General features: G+C 38.1%; 1 protein-coding gene across 3 annotated transcripts in view; it reads left to right on the top strand.

Annotated features, from left to right (window-relative positions):
• The first annotated feature begins 189 nt into the window (after nucleotides 1-189).
• PRRC1 (proline rich coiled-coil 1) overlaps nucleotides 190-17357 on the top strand; it is a 40634-nt gene continuing 23466 nt past the window's right edge. For 2 of the 3 annotated variants that reach the window (XM_072840850.1, XM_072840852.1), the window contains exons 1-7: nucleotides 190-348; nucleotides 4968-5088; nucleotides 5710-6111; nucleotides 8063-8223; nucleotides 10773-10875; nucleotides 14422-14585; nucleotides 16878-16981. In XM_072840850.1, coding sequence (XP_072696951.1) covers nucleotides 4986-5088; nucleotides 5710-6111; nucleotides 8063-8223; nucleotides 10773-10875; nucleotides 14422-14585; nucleotides 16878-16981 — 1037 coding nt within the window. In that variant the 5' untranslated portion in view covers nucleotides 190-348; nucleotides 4968-4985. Of the gene's footprint in view, nucleotides 349-802; nucleotides 1038-4967; nucleotides 5089-5709; nucleotides 6112-8062; nucleotides 8224-10772; nucleotides 10876-14421; nucleotides 14586-16877; nucleotides 16982-17357 lie in introns of those variants that run through there. The other variant, XM_072840851.1, reaches the window with a different exon arrangement.

Raw genomic sequence — 17357 nt, forward strand, 5'->3', positions numbered from 1 at the left:
CAGCGGGCGGGGCGGAGCGGCGCGAGGGGGCGGGGCCGGACCAGGCTCCGAGGGGCGGGGCGAGGGCGGGGCGAGGGCGGGGCGAGGGCGGGGCGAGGGCGGGGCGAGGGCGGGGCGAGGGCGGGGCGAGGGCGGGGCGAGGGCGGGGCGAGGGCGGGGCGGCGCGAGCGCGGTCGACGTGGCAGCCGCAGGGGCGTGCGCCTCCGGTGGCCATTTTGGAGGCGGGGACGCGCGGCGGCGAGCTCCTGCCGGCGTCTTCGTGGTCTTCTCGCGGCGGTAGTCTGAGCGCCGCGAACTTCCTGTCCCGCACTTTTCACCTGCCACGCAGGCACCCTGTCGGGCCCCCAGGTGAGCGTCAGCCTGGCAGCGACGCGGTGCGTGCGGGCGGCGGGACGGGATGCGGGCGCCGGCGGGCGCGGTCCCTGTGAGGTGGGCGGGCCGCCGGCCGGCGCCGCGGGATGGTTAGGCTCGCGTCGGAGCGCGGCGGTCCTGGACTCCCGAGCGCCGGCTTGCGGGCCTGCAGGGTGCGGCCGGGGCACGGGGGCCTTGGCCGAGCGGGCAGCCCCTGCCGGTGCGGGTCGCGGGTCTGGTTCCGGCCCTTCCCTCGGGGCGCGGGGCGCGGGGCGCGGACCGGGCCGGCGCCCCTGCGGCTGCCGCTTGGCCCCGCCTCCCGGCGCGCTGGCGGTCGGAGCGGGAGCGGGAGCGGGAGCGGGAGCGGGACGGGCGGCCGGCGCCCGCGGACCTTAGCCCGGCCCAGCCCGGCCTGGAGACGTGGCACAGCCTGCGGGGAGGCCGCCGTCCCTAGGCACGGGGTTTCGGCCCTTCCCGCCTTCGCCCGACTCCCGGGTTCGCTCACCGGGAGCGGCAGTGGGGAGTAGTTTATTAACCCCGAGGTGTGCCGAGCAGCTCTGCAGACGTTTTTGGCATTCAGCTCTTTGTTCCGGGACCGGCTTCAGGCAGATTTGCGAGATCGCTGCTCTCCCAGATTGGCAAAATTTGTATACGCTTCTGCCACTCAGAGTAGGTGTTTTTGAGAGGTAAGATGTGCTTGCCTGTGAACAGGACACGTGTCGGCGTTCCGGTCTTTCTCCTGTACGTCCACTCTTTCCTTCAGTTATCATTTTAGGGAAGTTTATTTGGGGATCAGGGCTGAGAGTGCAGAGACAAAACTCCTCTTGCTTTGGCGCTCGTCACTGTTAGAACATCGGTAGTTTTTGCGTTTAATGTTTTTACTTTGATCAAAGCTGCATCATTCCAATTCTTTTATTGTATTCTTAATCAGTAGCCATTCACTTTGTAACAGAAAAAACCACAGTGGAAGCAAATTGAAAGAGGAGGGTCTGACTGACCAGAGACTGAGGACTCCCCATTTGCTAAGTCATTTCGTCACTTTCTTTAATGTTCCTACATTAATAGTGTTTTTTTATGCTGAGACTTGCTCGCTAAAACCTTTACCAACTCTCACACTTCACTGTTACTTTATTACAGTAGCTTTTCTTTAGTGGAAGGCATAATGTTTATGCGCACAAAATTTATCTAATAAAATCATTAAGCCTTTTCTTAGTATGTCTTTTAAGATTGAAAGAAACTGATCCTTTATTGTAGGTTATAAGTAGTTTGCGTTGCACAGGTTATTTTGCCAACACACTCATTAATTTTAGGGATCAAGATTATCTTTAAACCAGACTTCCACTGGCCAGTGTAAAGGATTTGTTAGCATCTGTACAGAGGAAGATGGGGAGATGAAAAGAGGTAGCTTCGACTGGGTGACTAAGTCCCCCAGAAGGCCATCTGTGTTCCAGGTTATCTCCCTTTGGCGGCGAGTGGATGTACTGAGTGAGAAGATGATGCCTCCCTAACCCCTGGTCATTACTTAATTCTGTATATGTTTGCTTGACATTTACAACCAAACTCTGCGAAAGTGTTGTGTATTCCTAGCTCACTTCGTGCTCCTCGGTCCATTTAAAAGTGGCTTCTAGCCTTTCTCTTCCCATGGAAATAGCTCTCACTGTGTTCGTATCTTCACTTTGGAGAATCTGTTGCATTTTTTTCAGGTATCATCCTATTTTGGCATTTCTGTAGCATTTGATTACTGCTACCCATTTTCACCTTGAAATTTCTTTGGCTTTTGGACACCACAGTCTCCTGGTTTTCTCCTTTTTGGTCATCTCACTCTTCTGTGCAAGCTCATCTGCCAGGCAGTTTTTCAAGGATTGGTCGGATCATTTTTTTCTTTTCACTTGATACTCTGTTCTTCCAATACCTCATTCCAGAACATGACTTTAGAGACTGTGAATAAACTGAAGAAACCTACACTTACTGTTAAAACTCAGACCACGTTAGTGTCTCTACTTGAGTGTTTCAAGGAGCTTAAACTCAAAATGTTCAATTTTAAACAGTGTATAATGCCGCTTCCCAAAAAAGAAAACGTCAACACCGTGACCTTTTTTTCATATTCCCTATCTTAATGAGTGGCATAGCCAGTTGTGTGAGTGATACCTCTGCCCATGGTCCCCAAATCAGTTTTTGAAGCTACCTATTCTTCGCTATTCCCTCTGTCATCACACTAGTCTAGGCCAAAGCTGCTCACTCTTGGCATTATTGATATATGAGGCCAGATAATTCTTTGTTGTGAGGGCTTTTCTGTGCATTGTGGGATTTTTAGTTGAACCCCTAGTCTTTACCTACTAGATGTTAGTAGTCCCTCTAGTTCTGACAACCAAAACTGTCTTCAGACATTGCCTAATGGCCTGGAAGGCAGGATTACCTCAGGACCCCTCCCTGTAGTTGATAGGCACTTGTCTTAGGTGCTACTAGTTCCTATATAAACTAATTCTATCCTTCTTAATAGTCTCTCTGCATTTACTCTGCCCTGTGTCCCAATCTGCATACTTTGGTCAAAGGACTGTTTTAAAAACACAAAAACGAATTGCCAAAAGCTGGAATTATCCTAAATGTCCTTCAGTAGACCAATAGGTAAACTGTGGCACATCTATAAAATGGAATACTCGTCAGCAGTTTCTTAAAAATGCCAACTAGTAATACATCCAACAACTTGGATGGATTTCAGGACTTTTCGTTATATCGACTGAAAAAAAGCCTATATCAAAATGTTCTATGCCATATGATTCTATTTAGGTAACATTCGTTAAATGAGAAAATGATAGAGAACAGTGTGTTGCCACAGCTTGTGGTTAATGGAAGGCTGTGACAAAGGAGCACCACGAAGTAGTTTCTTTAGGATGATGGGACTGTTCTGTATCCTGATTGTGCAGTTAGTTCCATGAGTCTTTGCATTTGATGAAACTTCATAGAACTACACATACACACGTAGAAACACACATACATGTAAAAACAGGTGAAAATCCAAATAAAATCGCTGGTTACTAGTACCGCACCAGTGTTAATTTCCGGGGTGTGATCTCTGTACTGCATTTAGGTATGATGATGCTGTTGGTAGGAGAAGCTGGGTTTAGGATTCTTCGGAACTTTGGTCTATTTTTGCATCTTCTTGTGAGCCTAAAATTTCTTCAAAGAAGTTAAAAGAGAGATCCCCTGGGTGGCTCAGCGGTTTAGTGCCTGTCTTTGGCCCAGGGCATGACCCTGGAGTCCCAGGATGGAGTCCCACGTGGGGCTCCCCGCATGGAGCCTGCTTCTCCCTCTGCCTGTGTCTCTGCCTCTCTTTCTGTGTGTCTCTCATGAATAAATGAATAATATCTTAAAAAAAAAAAGTTAAATGATATGTTATCCTCCGCTTGAATGCTGAATGGTGCCTTTCTGTTCTTAAAGAACCCACGTCTTTGATGCAGTTTATAAGGTTTGACACAGTGTGGGTTCTTACCTGTGTCTCCAGTCTTCTTCTTCTTCTTCTTCTTCTTCTTCTTCTTTTTTTTTTTTTTTTTCTGTTCCTTGCCATATGGGTTTTCTTGAATGTGTCTTGTCCCCTCTACCTTATAGGGCTTGTATACTTACCATATGTTCACTTTCTCTGGAACCTGTCCTGCTTGCTCCTTTTTCCTTGCTGAAAAAGGAAATTCTATATACCTTTCAGAGCTCTGCTTATCTGTGGCTTCCTTTCCTCACCTGAAAACCATATTCCTCTCAAATAGGACCATGTTCTTACCTCAGAGCACATAATTAAGGTTACATTTCATTGTACATTGGTATTACTTGCTCCTCTCCTGTACTGGAGGGTAAGTGTCCTGTTTGTTTTTGCTTACATTGTATGTCCATAGGGGCACCAGGACAGTGCTTGGCGAGCAGTTGACCTTCACTGAATATTTGTTAAATGAATGAATACATCAAAATCAAAAACAGAAGTTTTATTTTTTTGATTTTATACTTAAGACAGGCTTGAAAATTTGTGATTTTTAAGGAAATTTTCCCATGTTTCTTGTAATCCATTATTATCTTAGAACCCTGCTATCTAGTTACCATATAACATTTTTGCCGAAGTTAGTATTTTTACAGTGTGAGACATAACATTACTAAGTATGATTTAAAATGTGAACTAGAGACTTTGGAAATTGAGCACATTTCAATTTTATTTTCATGGTAACAGAAATAGGCCACATATAATGCTTTATGGGGAAAGAAGTGTTTAAAAAATATTTAATTTATTTTTATTTTAAACATAATACTGAAAATTTAGGTAAAAATCTAACATACATTCATGTGGCAGAAAATTATATTAGTAATTTACTGTTTGAAATTTATGAATTAGTTAACATAAAATTATTTTCCAGTTATAAAGTATGTATATGAAAATATTATGTTCATATTACGTGCATATCAAACACTGTCACAGACTGCTTTCCTAGGAATTTTGACAGATCCTTTATTCAGAAATAAGTGGCATTATAATTCATATACACAAGCCTTTGTGTCTTGTTGATTGTTTTCTAAAATTATTCTTGAAAAATACACGATTACAATATAATATATATTACCTTTCTCTATTTTTACAGTAAACTTATTGAAGGAAAATGATGGAAGAGAGTGGAATAGAGACAACCCCGCCGGGGACTCCTCCACCACATCCTGCAGGACTGGCCACAGCTGCCACGTCTTCCACCCCACTTCCTTTAGGTACATGGCATCGCCTTGCAGCTGCTGTGTCTGGAGGGTAGTAGAGACACTATTAACTTTTCTCAGAGTCAAGTAAAATAAAAATAAATTTATGAAAACTTCTCTGATCTTTCCCAGGATGAAGGGAAGTGATCTTTTACTTAAGGCCAAAGTATGTTTTGCTTCGGGTAAACTTTTGTTCTCTATATTCCTCCTTTTATAACAAAAGCATCCTGAAGAGCAGTTACTAGTTTTGTTTCATGTTCTATGACTTGATGATGATTAACCTTCTGCCCAAAATTTGTGAGTGTGTGTGTAGGTTTTTGTGCTTAAGTCAGCAAGGGGTGAAAAATGGCTGTTTTCTTGAAAACAGAGCAAAACGAGTGAAAACACAAAGATCTGCTTCTGAAAGGAATTGTGACTGAATTTTATGTAGCTGCTGCTTTTATGTAGGGGATTCAAAGTCATTTGCACTTAGTCATGTTTGTTGTGTACTTTAGATTACACATTTAAAAATAATTAGTGGGTGATGGTCTGTTACATTTTTAAATTTTGCAATATAAAGGAATGAGATACTTGGAAAATTAAGTGGAAAGTATTTCTAATTTAATGAGTTGTTTTCTCCCTCTCCCCATCCTCTAGCCACAGCCGGTTCTTTCTCTTCTCCGAATGTGTCATCCATACAGCCCCTACCACTGCACACCTACTCCAGCCCTCCGCCGGCCCTCCAGCCCTCCATCCCGCCTGTGCAGCCTCCAGCGCCCTTGTCACTTGCACAGCCTGTCTCAGTACCTTCTGGTCCAGCCCTAGCGACTTCTGTCCCCCTTCCTGTTTCTCCGCCACCTGCTGCTGCCTTCGGTAATCCTCCTCTGGCTCACTTCCCACCTTCATCTTCTACCCCAAGTACTCTTTCATCTGCACCCTCTTCTGGTCCTCCCACCTCAGGATTTTCTGTTGGGGCAGCTTATGACATCACAAGGGGACATGCTGGAAGAGCTCCCCAAACACCCCTGATGCCATCATTCTCTGCACCTCCGGTAACAGGTAATTCTCTCTTACTGATACTTTGAAATAAATGGCTATAGCTAATGTTTAAATGTGTTTTTTCTGAATAACTGCTTTATTGATACTTTACATGCCACACAATTTACCCCTTTAAAGTATACATTTCAGTAGTTGTCACGGTACTTACAGAGTTGTGCCACTATCACTCTAATCAGTTTTAATCACCTCAGAAAGAAGCCCCATACTTACTAGCAGCCACTCCCTACTGGCTCCCGATGTTCACAGCCCCAGACGACCATTCATTTGTTTTCTGTCTCTATGAATTTACCTGTTTTGGACGTTTTGTACAAATAGAATCTTAACAATAGATACAAGGTCTTTTCTGACAAGCTTCTGTCACTTAGTATTTTTTTTTTAAGATTTTATTTATTTGTTAGAGAGGGCGTGTGAGTAGGGGGAGGGGCAGAGGGAGAAGCTTATTTTTAATTAAGGTTTGTCCTTGTTGTAGCATATGTCTGTACTCCTATTTTTTATGGCTCAATATTCCCTCGTATGGATTTTCCTTCCACGTTTTATTCATTATGTCAGCTGATGAACTTTTGTGTTGTTTCTACTTTTCAGTATTACACATACTGTTTTTATGAATACTGGTGTATAAGTTTTTGTGAAAACATATTTTCATGTGCCTTTGGTGTTTAAGTAGTCATGGGATTGCTTGCTTTCGAGAAACTGCTAAGCTGTTTTCCAAAGCAGTTGTACCATTTCACTTTCTCATCAACACTGTTTCTGTATTTCTGCACCACCACCACCACCACCACCTGATTTGTTTTTTATTTTTTTAAACTTTTTCTTTTTGGCTGCCTTTCTTTTAACTCATGTCTTTGTTTTCTGAAGTTTCCTACTCTCATGTTTTGACATTTAAGTTATCAAAATAAAGCTGATGTTAATTAGTAAATGATAAATGTTACGTGTTGTAAAATGTAGTGTTTTAGTATATGTAGTGTCAGACAAAATTCCAAAAATTTGTTTTAATATTTTGTGTACTTATAGAGAAACATCAAGGTGAAATTTGAGTTTTTTAAAAAGATTTATGTAAAAAATTATCAGGATAAGAATGTCCTGGAAAAAAATTTAAAACCAAGGCTCATGTGTGCCTTTAATTTATGATAATAGGCTGTCTCCTTTTCTAAATCAATTACACCTATTTTTTGACTTCCCTGGAATGGTTGTTGGAAACCAGCAGCAAAACTTAATCCTTCTCATCTTTTGCCTGTTATTTCTCAGTTTAGGAAATGAAGCAACTTTACAACTTTGCTTATCTACCTTAACAAAGTGTTTTGCATAGTACAGGTATTATGTCTATATCTATGAGTATGTGAATTTTCTTCTTTGAGTTAAAGTAGGGCATATGGAATATTTACTAATTGTTAGCACTTTTATATGAGGAGCTTGGGTGCTCACATCATTTAATTTTATGCACTGAAAGGATTAGAATTACAGTTGACCACATCCAAGTGCTAATAGAGCCAACAGGAAGTACTTTTTTTTTTTTAAGATTTTATTTATTCATGAGAGACACAGAGAGAGGCAGAGGGAGAGGGAGAAGCAGGCTCCATGCAGGGAGCTCGATGTGGGACTCGATCCTAGAACCGCAGGATCACACCCTGAGCTGAAAGTAGATGCTCAACCACTGAAACACCTAGGCGTTCCCCAGGAAATACTTTTTGATATATATTTTGTCATTTCAGGACACTTGGCTTAAAAAGCCTTCAGAATGGCAAGAAATTTCTTCTTTAGGATTTTGTTCCATTTGTATTTTATAAAGGTTTAGGTAATTATTGGAGTACATAACTCAGTCTTGAAACACTTCAGTGTATATTTACATTATTAAAGCTGTTTTGAGCTATTCATCTCCTATAGTGTATCTTCTTTTTATAGGAAATAGTTATGCAATAAATTAACATATATTAGAAATTTTGCCATTTACCAGGTATGTTGCCGACTCCCATTACTCAGCAAGCCAGTTTGACATCTCTGGCACAGGGACCTGGAACCACATCAGCCATTACTTTTCCAGAGGAACAAGAAGATCCTCGAGTTGGTAGAAGTCAGGATGAAGCATCTGCTGGTGGGCTCTGGGGTTTTATTAAGGTAAGGGGTTTTTAGTTTAAAAGCTATGCTGAACTTTTTAATTCTGAAACTATTAGATGTTCATTAGAATAATTTTAAAAATCTAGGATGGTATAAGAAAAGAATAAAAATTCTTTTTATTCTAATTACCAGTTTTCTATAGTTCTTCTCAATCTTTCTTATGTGCATATCTGTGTAGATGCAATTTTTAAAAATAAAAGTCAAAATGGGGTAGTGACATGTGGACAGTCTTGTGTCTTTTGTTTGCCTTTATCTAGCATATATCAGGAACATCTTTCCATTCATAAGTATTCTTCAGAAATATTTTTTTTTTCTTTGTGGCTGCTTTGCCCTTCATGCTATGGCTTTTATTTCCCATATTTTGCTAATGTACTTCAGCATTCTCTAGTGGTAATTCTTAACAACTATGATGAGCCCTCTTGTATGCAAATCTTTATGCTCATCTCTGTTTTATAGAGGTTAATTTCTCATGAATGTCAGTGAAAATTTACAAAATTACTGATGATGAAGATGACTCTCCAGAAGGGTTATACCAGAATAGACTGCCCCAGCACTTTTCATTTGCCAACACTAATTATGAACTTGAAATAGAATATTTTTTAATTTGATAGACAAAAAGCATACCTCATTTTAATTTGCATCTCTTGGTTCCTAAGTTTGAACATTTTTCATGTGATTTTTTTGTCATTTTTTTCTTTTGTGAAGTCTAGTTTTCTTTGCGCATTTTTGAATTAGGATGATTTTCTTTCTGAATGAATTTGTAAGAGCTCCTCATGTAGTATTTTCTTACGTGCTGTCAGATGTTGCAGTTTTCTTTTATATTTATTGTATGTTTGAATTTTACCCTTTTTGACAAAACTCTGAATTAAAAAAATTTTTTTTTATGTTAAAAATTACCTTTTCCCACCACAAATGTGGTAAATGTTTTCCTGTGTTTCTTCTAATTCTTTTATGGTTTCATTTTTTTTTTTTTTTTTTTTTTTTTTTTTTACCTACCAATTTAATGTTGTTGGTACTTATTTTATTACATAAAGTAGAAGTCAAACTTAATTTTCTTCCAGCCACCTGACTCTTCCAACATCATATCCCAGTGTTTTGATACGTTATCTTCATCTTAGTTATGAAATTGTGTGTTAATGTCAGTTTATGTACTCTATAGTCTATTCCACTGTTTGGTCTGTCCCTGCAGTAGTACTTCACTATTTTACTTATTGTTAATTCTGTTTATTATTATAATAATACTTATTGCAAGTTTGCTCTGCTCAGGTGGGGATGGGGGAGTATGCATTGATGAGTAAGATCAATTCCAAGTCTCTGCTTTCATAACGATTTATCGGTGTTTGGTTTTATAAGTTTGCCAATTTCTCTTTACTTCAGAATTTTTCTTTACTAGTCTTTTCTATTTCTCTTAATGAATTTTGGGATTACTTTTTCAGGTTCCTCCTAGTATTTTGAGGGTTTGGCTGCAATTTAATTATATATTAAACATTTTTAAATTGATAGGTGGCTAACTAATTTACTATGTTTGAACTTTACGTTTCACAAAGATAATACTTTTCTAAGCTGCTTTTTTTTTAATCCTTCTGTACTTTTTAAAGGTTTTCTTCATGTAGGGATTACTATTTCTTTCCCTTGTTAAGAACATGTGTCAGTGTCTCCATTATCAGCTGTACCCAGCTCAACTCCACATGTCTTATAAATCATTCTTGTCATATTCCATGTAAGATTGGCTGACAGTTTTAAATATCAGTGTTACGAACTCAACTTTTTTCTGAATCACCTTAGTTCAGTGGTAGGTAGGAAGAAGTGGAATGGTGGCCTGCAGCCAGGGGCCATCTCAGCGGGCACTGTTCCCTTGAAATCTTTTTACCACAGGAGAAGTATAGCACAAGAAGGGAATACTCAGACCTGGTTCCTTCTGTTTAATAGTGTGGTTTTAAGAATTCAGAGGAATAGGTCTGAATTAAAAGAATGAATTTGGGAATGAACACTACAAACGGGAAGTAGGAAAAAGGAAGAAATGTTAGTAGAAGACAGCAGAATAATACATATTAATAGATAAATTCTGGGGAAGAAGGATGAGAAACATTAATATTTTAATTTTTTTCTTAGGGAATCAAGTATGAGTCTGTAGAGACAACCAACTACAGTTTAAAGTTTTGTTTAGTCTTTCATATAAATAAATAGATGTGAAATGAATTTAAAATACACATAAAGAAATAAGATGCAAATGTATGTATACATGTATAAAATGAGTACATATGAATACATACATCCATAAAATGATTACATATATGTGTGTATATATGGTATACATACTTTCCAGGTCATTGCCCCTAAAAGTGTGGTCTGCAGACTGCTATGGGTCTATGAGAAGAAGAGAAAATGAGAGAGAGCATTTTGAAAACTTAACAGCAATTTGACCTTGCTACAGCCTTGTTTTTCTTACATTTTACCAAATTATAGGTCTGCGATGTATCAGAAACTTTTTCACCATCAGGTGTTCTTTGCTTAGAATGGGCGTTTATATGTTAATTTGTCTTGTGCAGGGTGTGGCTGGAAATCCGATGGTGAAATCTGTGCTTGATAAAACAAAACATTCAGTAGAAAGCATGATTACGACGCTGGACCCTGGCATGGCCCCATATATCAGTATGTACCTAAGATAGAGCAGCATCTGCCATATGTTTTCAAAGTATGTGCCTTTGTCAGCTGCTTATTGTGATTCCATAGTCTTGTAATCACTGGAAATCCTCTTATGTTGTAAGGTGATTGTAAGTCTTAGTGTTGGCGTTATTATCTTTTTCTGAGTCACAGATAAATTTTGAAAACTCTACAGAATGAACTTTGGAAGGAGTAAAACCAATATTCCTTAGTATGCTAATTAGTATACTTCAATTAAAAGCAATATATTTTAATTATAAATACAGTTAGTGTTGCTGTGTATGAATTTTACTGTTTGCTATTGACATTTGAAGTTATGCTTTGTTTATGTTTGATTTTGATAGTTGTCCAATTACCTATCTTCATGAAATGTGATTATGCTTAGCTTGAGAATAATATTTTTGGAGGAAATTAATCTATTAATGAAATCTGATTAGTAGGTTTGTGGGAGATTTTAACCACCTTTGAATCCTCCTTACCAAGAATCCTCCAGATAGCTGACATAGACACACATGCTGTCTGCCATTTAATTTTGAACGTATGTCCAGTATGTGAAGAAACTTAATCGCTTAGCAGGATCAGTGAACGATTATTAGTCATTCTGTTAAAAATAACAACTTAAAAGCCAAAGCCATGTACTAGGTACTAGAACAGACATTTTCAGTAGCAATAAAAAAAAATCAGTAGCTTTCAGGGATCTTAATGCTATTTTAGTTTACATTTTAGTAAATGTCAAAGGACAAGATCTAAGAGTAAGAAGTATCGTTTATTAAGTGCTTGCTCTGCCAGGCAGGATTTCTCTTAGGAACTTTGGAAAGTAAGTATTTTCCTCAAGTTTGAGGTGAGGAAGCCCTGGGTTCAGAGTGGTTATTAACCTAGGTCACACAGCTGGGTAGAGCTGGATTGAACCCCTGTTCAATTTATTTTTTACACTTGGCCACTTTGCTTCCATGAAAGTAGAAAATTGAATCAAGTATTAAATCAGCTGAATTGTTCTTTGCCTTTGTAACTGCCAGAGGATTTAGAAATTAGACCCTACCATAGATACTGGCTTCATATCTTCATAGTAATCAAGTTTGACATTATTAATGCGTCATATGTAGTCTTTTCTTCACAAGCCCATATTTTGAATGAGGGAAATAAAGGAATTAGTATTTTTGGAGCTGTTGCTATTTTAACGAGTACTGTGTTAGATTGGGAAAGCAGTTGTTGAAGCCTTAGAACGAGCTCTGTGATGTGGCAGATACTTTTCTGTGAAGAAGTAAACTCCGTGACTTCCCCAAGGTAGTGAAGCTAATAAAATCAGGACTCAAACCCGAGGCTTTTTCTCAGACCAGTAGTCTGCCTGACAGCAAGAGAAAGGCGGAAGATGAAGGGGATGGGGTTACGAGGAAGATACAAAATCTATTTCACTATTAGTGGGTATCATAACAATATATAGTCTTAATCAGTTAGCTGTAAGAAGCAATACAACGGATGTGAAAAAGTTGACTCCTTATTGATAGGCAGTGAAAGCAAGCAAGACCATTCTGATGTAACAAAACTGGTATTAAGGTATTTTTACAGAAATATTCTAGAAATCACCTTAATAGATTTAGATGTATCAAGAAAGCACAGGAACTGTTAGAAATGGATTTTAACACAGTTTAGCTTCCTGCATTCTTATAATTACTTTTCCTGTCATTGTTAAAGGTGGCACTGCTCATCACAAAAAGGCTGAAAAAGTCTTGTGAGCTGCAGTTTAATGAATGGTATTCAGCCAGGGTCAAGAGATATGTCCCACATGGAGAATTAAATGAGGAAAAATATATATTTGTTTTCTTCTCTTCCATGGGACTCCTTGCTTTCAGGTTTTAGTAACATGAAATTCTAGTAGAGATGGGATCTGTAGATCACCTTATTAGGAAAAAAGATACATGATAATAAGCCCACATATTCTGAAGATAATATCAGCTATTCTACAACATATTTATTAGGGAAAAGCATAGCATTGTTTCTAGAGGCAAAATGTTTTACCATACTAAGGCTTTCATGATAAATCTATTTTACTAGTGATAGCCAATAATGCTGTGTAGCAAAATGTGCTGTGCTCAGAACTAGGTCTTTGAACTCAGTATGTCACAAAATGTTAGGTAAAGATTTTTAGAAATAATTAGTTGTATTCGATCAGATAACTCTGAATGGTATGTAGGGTTTAAAAATAATTGGAATAATAAAAATGGTTTAAAATTTTTATTTCATATTGTTCTTAACCTTTTTAAATTTCAAGTTTTGTATATGTTGGCATTTCCATTTTCTTATATACGTGCATATTAGGATAGTAATAGATGTTTAATTTATAACTAAATAGCCCATTTATTTGTGACATCTGGGTTTTTTCTCTTAGTGATGCAGAGCGTGGTAAAAAAGTATGATAAAAAATGACTGCCACATTTGAACTGTTTTCTAGATAAAAAGCACATTTCATGACAGTCCCTGTTTAGTGCAGACTTCTTTACAACTCTTTGACAAGTTACTTCATCAGTAACAGTCTTTTCATTTCCTATAGCATACCCTAAATGTATTACTTGTATTTCACAAGCCACACAGTTCATTTCTGTGATTGCTCAATAATTGTAAGTCCTGGGAACTCCAGCATTCCTATGGTATTAGAAGTTTGTGTATAATAGATGTGTATCTTTATCAACCAACAGCAGAAAAACCATTTTGATTTGCAGCCTTAAAAATGCAGTGTTTTACCCAAAGTTTAAGCTTGCCAGAAAATGAGATCTTGTGAAAATAATGGAGTGTTACAGTAGAAAATTGAACTTTTTTCATAGCTGTTAATAACATTATTTCCCAAATTGATATCTCTGGAAAGTGGTTATTAGATGTTAACATTCCATCAACATTTTAAGTATGGAAAGTACTGGGCTAAGGTCATGAATTTTAACTTTCGGTTTTCTCAGAATCTTGATGTTAATGTTCATTGTGAATTTCCAATAAAGAATATGTAAAGCATCTCCCAAGCTTGTTTGACCACAAAATGCTGTTTTAAGAGGGAGCTACTAATATATTCTGGAACAGTATTCTGTAGAAAAAAAACCTGTTGTGTTCTATCTGTGGCAGATGGGATACTCAGAATCATTAGAAGGTATATTCTATACTGTCTTCTGCCTGCAGATGACACTCCCTCAGATAATGCATTAAATGCTCATTTTTAAGTCAGGAAAAGTTGGCAGTTTGAGTCGGAGGACTTGGAAAAAGATGCTTTTAGATAAAGGGGTGAAAATGTGTGTAATGGATCAGCTGTGTATTGAAAAGAGGATTTTGGAGTGCGACAGACATAGGTTTGAATCCTGACATCATTGCTGAGTAGTTGTATTTCCTTGAGCAAGGCCTTATCAGTCTTAGCTTCCTCAGCCTGTAATAAAGTTCATCATCTTTATCTTGGCAGTTTTTTGTGAGGTTAGTAGTAACAATGTTAGCGTATGGTATTGCTTTATGGGAATTTCATTATTTTAATTTGGAATTGAAATTTTCTTATCTTTCTAGAATCTGGAGGTGAACTGGATATTGTAGTGACTTCAAATAAAGAAGTAAAAGTTGCTGCCATCCGAGATGCCTTCCAGGAGGTCTTTGGCTTAGCTGTGGTCATAGGGGAAGCTGGACAGTCCAATATTGCCCCACAGCCAGTGGGCTATGCGGCTGGTTTAAAAGTGAGTAATAGAACACCTTTTCCAGCATAAGGAAGTTGGCAGTTAATTTTTTCATAATTCTCATAATAATCTTTTGGGCTTTATGAAGCTCTAATGGGTTTTTACATTCTGAGGTATTGGTCATCTGGGTGTTTATTTAGATAACTGTTGTTATGAAAATACAGTGGAGTTTTAATTTAAAGAAACTCAGGGTAGGGCACGTGGGTGGCTCATGGTTTAGCGTCTGCCTTCAGCTCGGGTCATGATCCTGGGTCCTTTTGCCTAGGTTTTTGCCTCTCTCTCTCATGAATAAATAAATAAAATTGAAGGAAGGGAAGGAAGGAACGAACTCAGGGTAGGTTTTTATGATTGGGGAGGGAAGGAAACACATGCAGAGAACACAGAGAGTAGCTAGGCCTAAAAGAAATTTTAAACCATTGCTAATCCTTAAGTCATACTGAATTTAAAAGTTTTATACTGAAATTATGATATCCCTTGAATTCTCTAAGCTTTTTATTATTATCTCTCTTAATAGTACTTTACATTTAAGTATTTCTTCCTGGTTTTGGGGACTCTAACGTATTGGAAAGTTTCCAGAGTGGTAATGGGGTTCCATTAGGTGGGTTCTAGATTGACCCTACAAGTTTCCCTCTTTCTTCCCTTGTACTTGGTGAAGGAATGCAGCACTCATCCACAAAGCTTTTCCTTGCTTTGATTCTTCCCCTTCTCCCTTCTCGATCCTTTTAATTCCCTTGCTTTAAAGACCTGACTACCTGGCACCTTATAGGTATGTATAATATCTGTATATAACCAGAGTTTGCCGGTTATATTATATATAATATAATATAATATTATTAACCATCACCGGTTTCCTTTTGAGAGGAAAATGAGGCAGATTTACATTATCCAGTATATCTTGTCGATTACATTTTTTTTCATATGCAACAGCTGCCTCCTCATTCACTGATACTAGATTTACACCATTTAGATTCATAACATGAGTGATAAAAATTTTTAAGAAGGCATTTATTTCTTCCCTTGTTCATTTTTTTCATGAAGTATGTACTAATTGAATGTGTCGTGGGTATTAGACAGTATGCGTGGTACTAGAGAGAGAAGGGTAAGCAAAATACAGTCTTGATGTTAGTATAGTTTAATTCTTACCTTCTTTTCTCCTTAATCTTTATAAGGTAAGTTCTTAAATTGGTTTATCCATTTTCATGCGTTGTTGCTTTCTCTTCTTTATTTCTGTTGTCTCTGAGATAAGTTTAGTTGTCTCCAGAAGTGTCCTAGCTTTTGGAATTTTCATTTGTTAAGAATTGACCATTTTTTCTCATTCACTCCTTAGCTCTGCTGTCCATAGTAAAAATAGGTTAGCCTATCATCCCTGGTAGTTTCATTCAAAAATAGTATACATTTTGCCTTTTTAAACACTTGCTGTCACTTCCCTTATGATCACTGTTTATGAAGTGATTCAGATAAAGTAGTAAATAAATAGCAGCTTTACTAAAAACATGTAGTTTTCTATTGTAAGAATGTATTGATGATTTTGAGTTATCTTTATAGTGTTCTAAGCCCCTCAGTTTTGTGCATAAAGTAATAGTTTTTTTTTTTTTTTTTAAGATTTAGTTTATTTTTTCATGAGAGACACACAGAGAGAAGCAGAGACATAGACAGAGGGAGAAGCAGGCTCCTCACAGGGAGCCCCTGTGGGACTCGATCCCCGGACTGGGATCATGCCCAGAGCTAAAGGCAGACGCAGACGCTCAACCACTGAGCCACCCAGGTGTCCCAACAGTTTTCTTAAATAAGTTTTGGTGCAGTATATTCACAGTTGAAAATAAATCAGCTGTCATTTTGGTGCATATTTTAAGGCTGTGTTTAAAGGAAATAAAAAGAAAAAAAATTTACTTTGATACAATTGCCTACTTAGATAACTCGAGAAAATTAAATAAAAACTACTAGGACTGAAGAAAGATTTTTATCAGTAAGATAGCTCTTGGCAAATCAACATTAAGTACATAGTTTCATTATATTAGTAATAACTAACTAGAACATAAGTATAAAAATAATACATTTCATAGTAGCAAGCAAAATGATCATGTATGTGGGAATAATTTGGAGTTGCTATATAAACTGTTAATGCTGAAGGGAACATGCTTGGACTTTTTTGTTAATTGTATTGTTTGAATAGTTACAGTGGGTATATAGGTGACCATGTCTAAATATATTTGTTTTACTTATATAATCATAAATTAGCATATTCAGTACTGAATAATTGGAAGTGGTTTCTAACCTATGCTTGTCATTCAGGGCGCCCAGGAACGGATAGACAGCTTGCGTCGAACTGGAGTCATCCATGAAAAACAGACTGCTGTGTCAGTAGAAAACTTCATTGCGGAATTGCTACCTGACAAGTAAGAGGCTTTTTTTTTTTTCAACATAATTACAAATTTGTTTTCTTTTAAGAGAACTCTCAAGACCTACCCTCTTAGCAATTTTCAGATATGTTAATTAATTAATATTAATACAGTATTATAAATTATAGTCATTTTGCTGTACATTTTATCTTCATGACTTATTTTATAACTGAAAGTTTGTCTTTTAACCCCCTTCACTCTTAGTCCCCCCCCGCCCTGCTGACCATAAGTCTGTTCTTTGTATCTTTGAGTTTTTTTTTTTAATTCATGTAAAAATGAGATCATATTTGTTTTCTCTGACTTCCCTTAGTATAAGGCCCTGAAGGTCCATTTATATTGTTGCAAATGAAAAGATTTCCTTCTTTTTTTCATG

The sequence above is a fragment of the Canis lupus genome, chromosome 10, assembly GCF_048164855.1.
Source record: "Canis lupus baileyi chromosome 10, mCanLup2.hap1, whole genome shotgun sequence".
Taxonomy (NCBI): domain Eukaryota; kingdom Metazoa; phylum Chordata; class Mammalia; order Carnivora; family Canidae; genus Canis; species Canis lupus.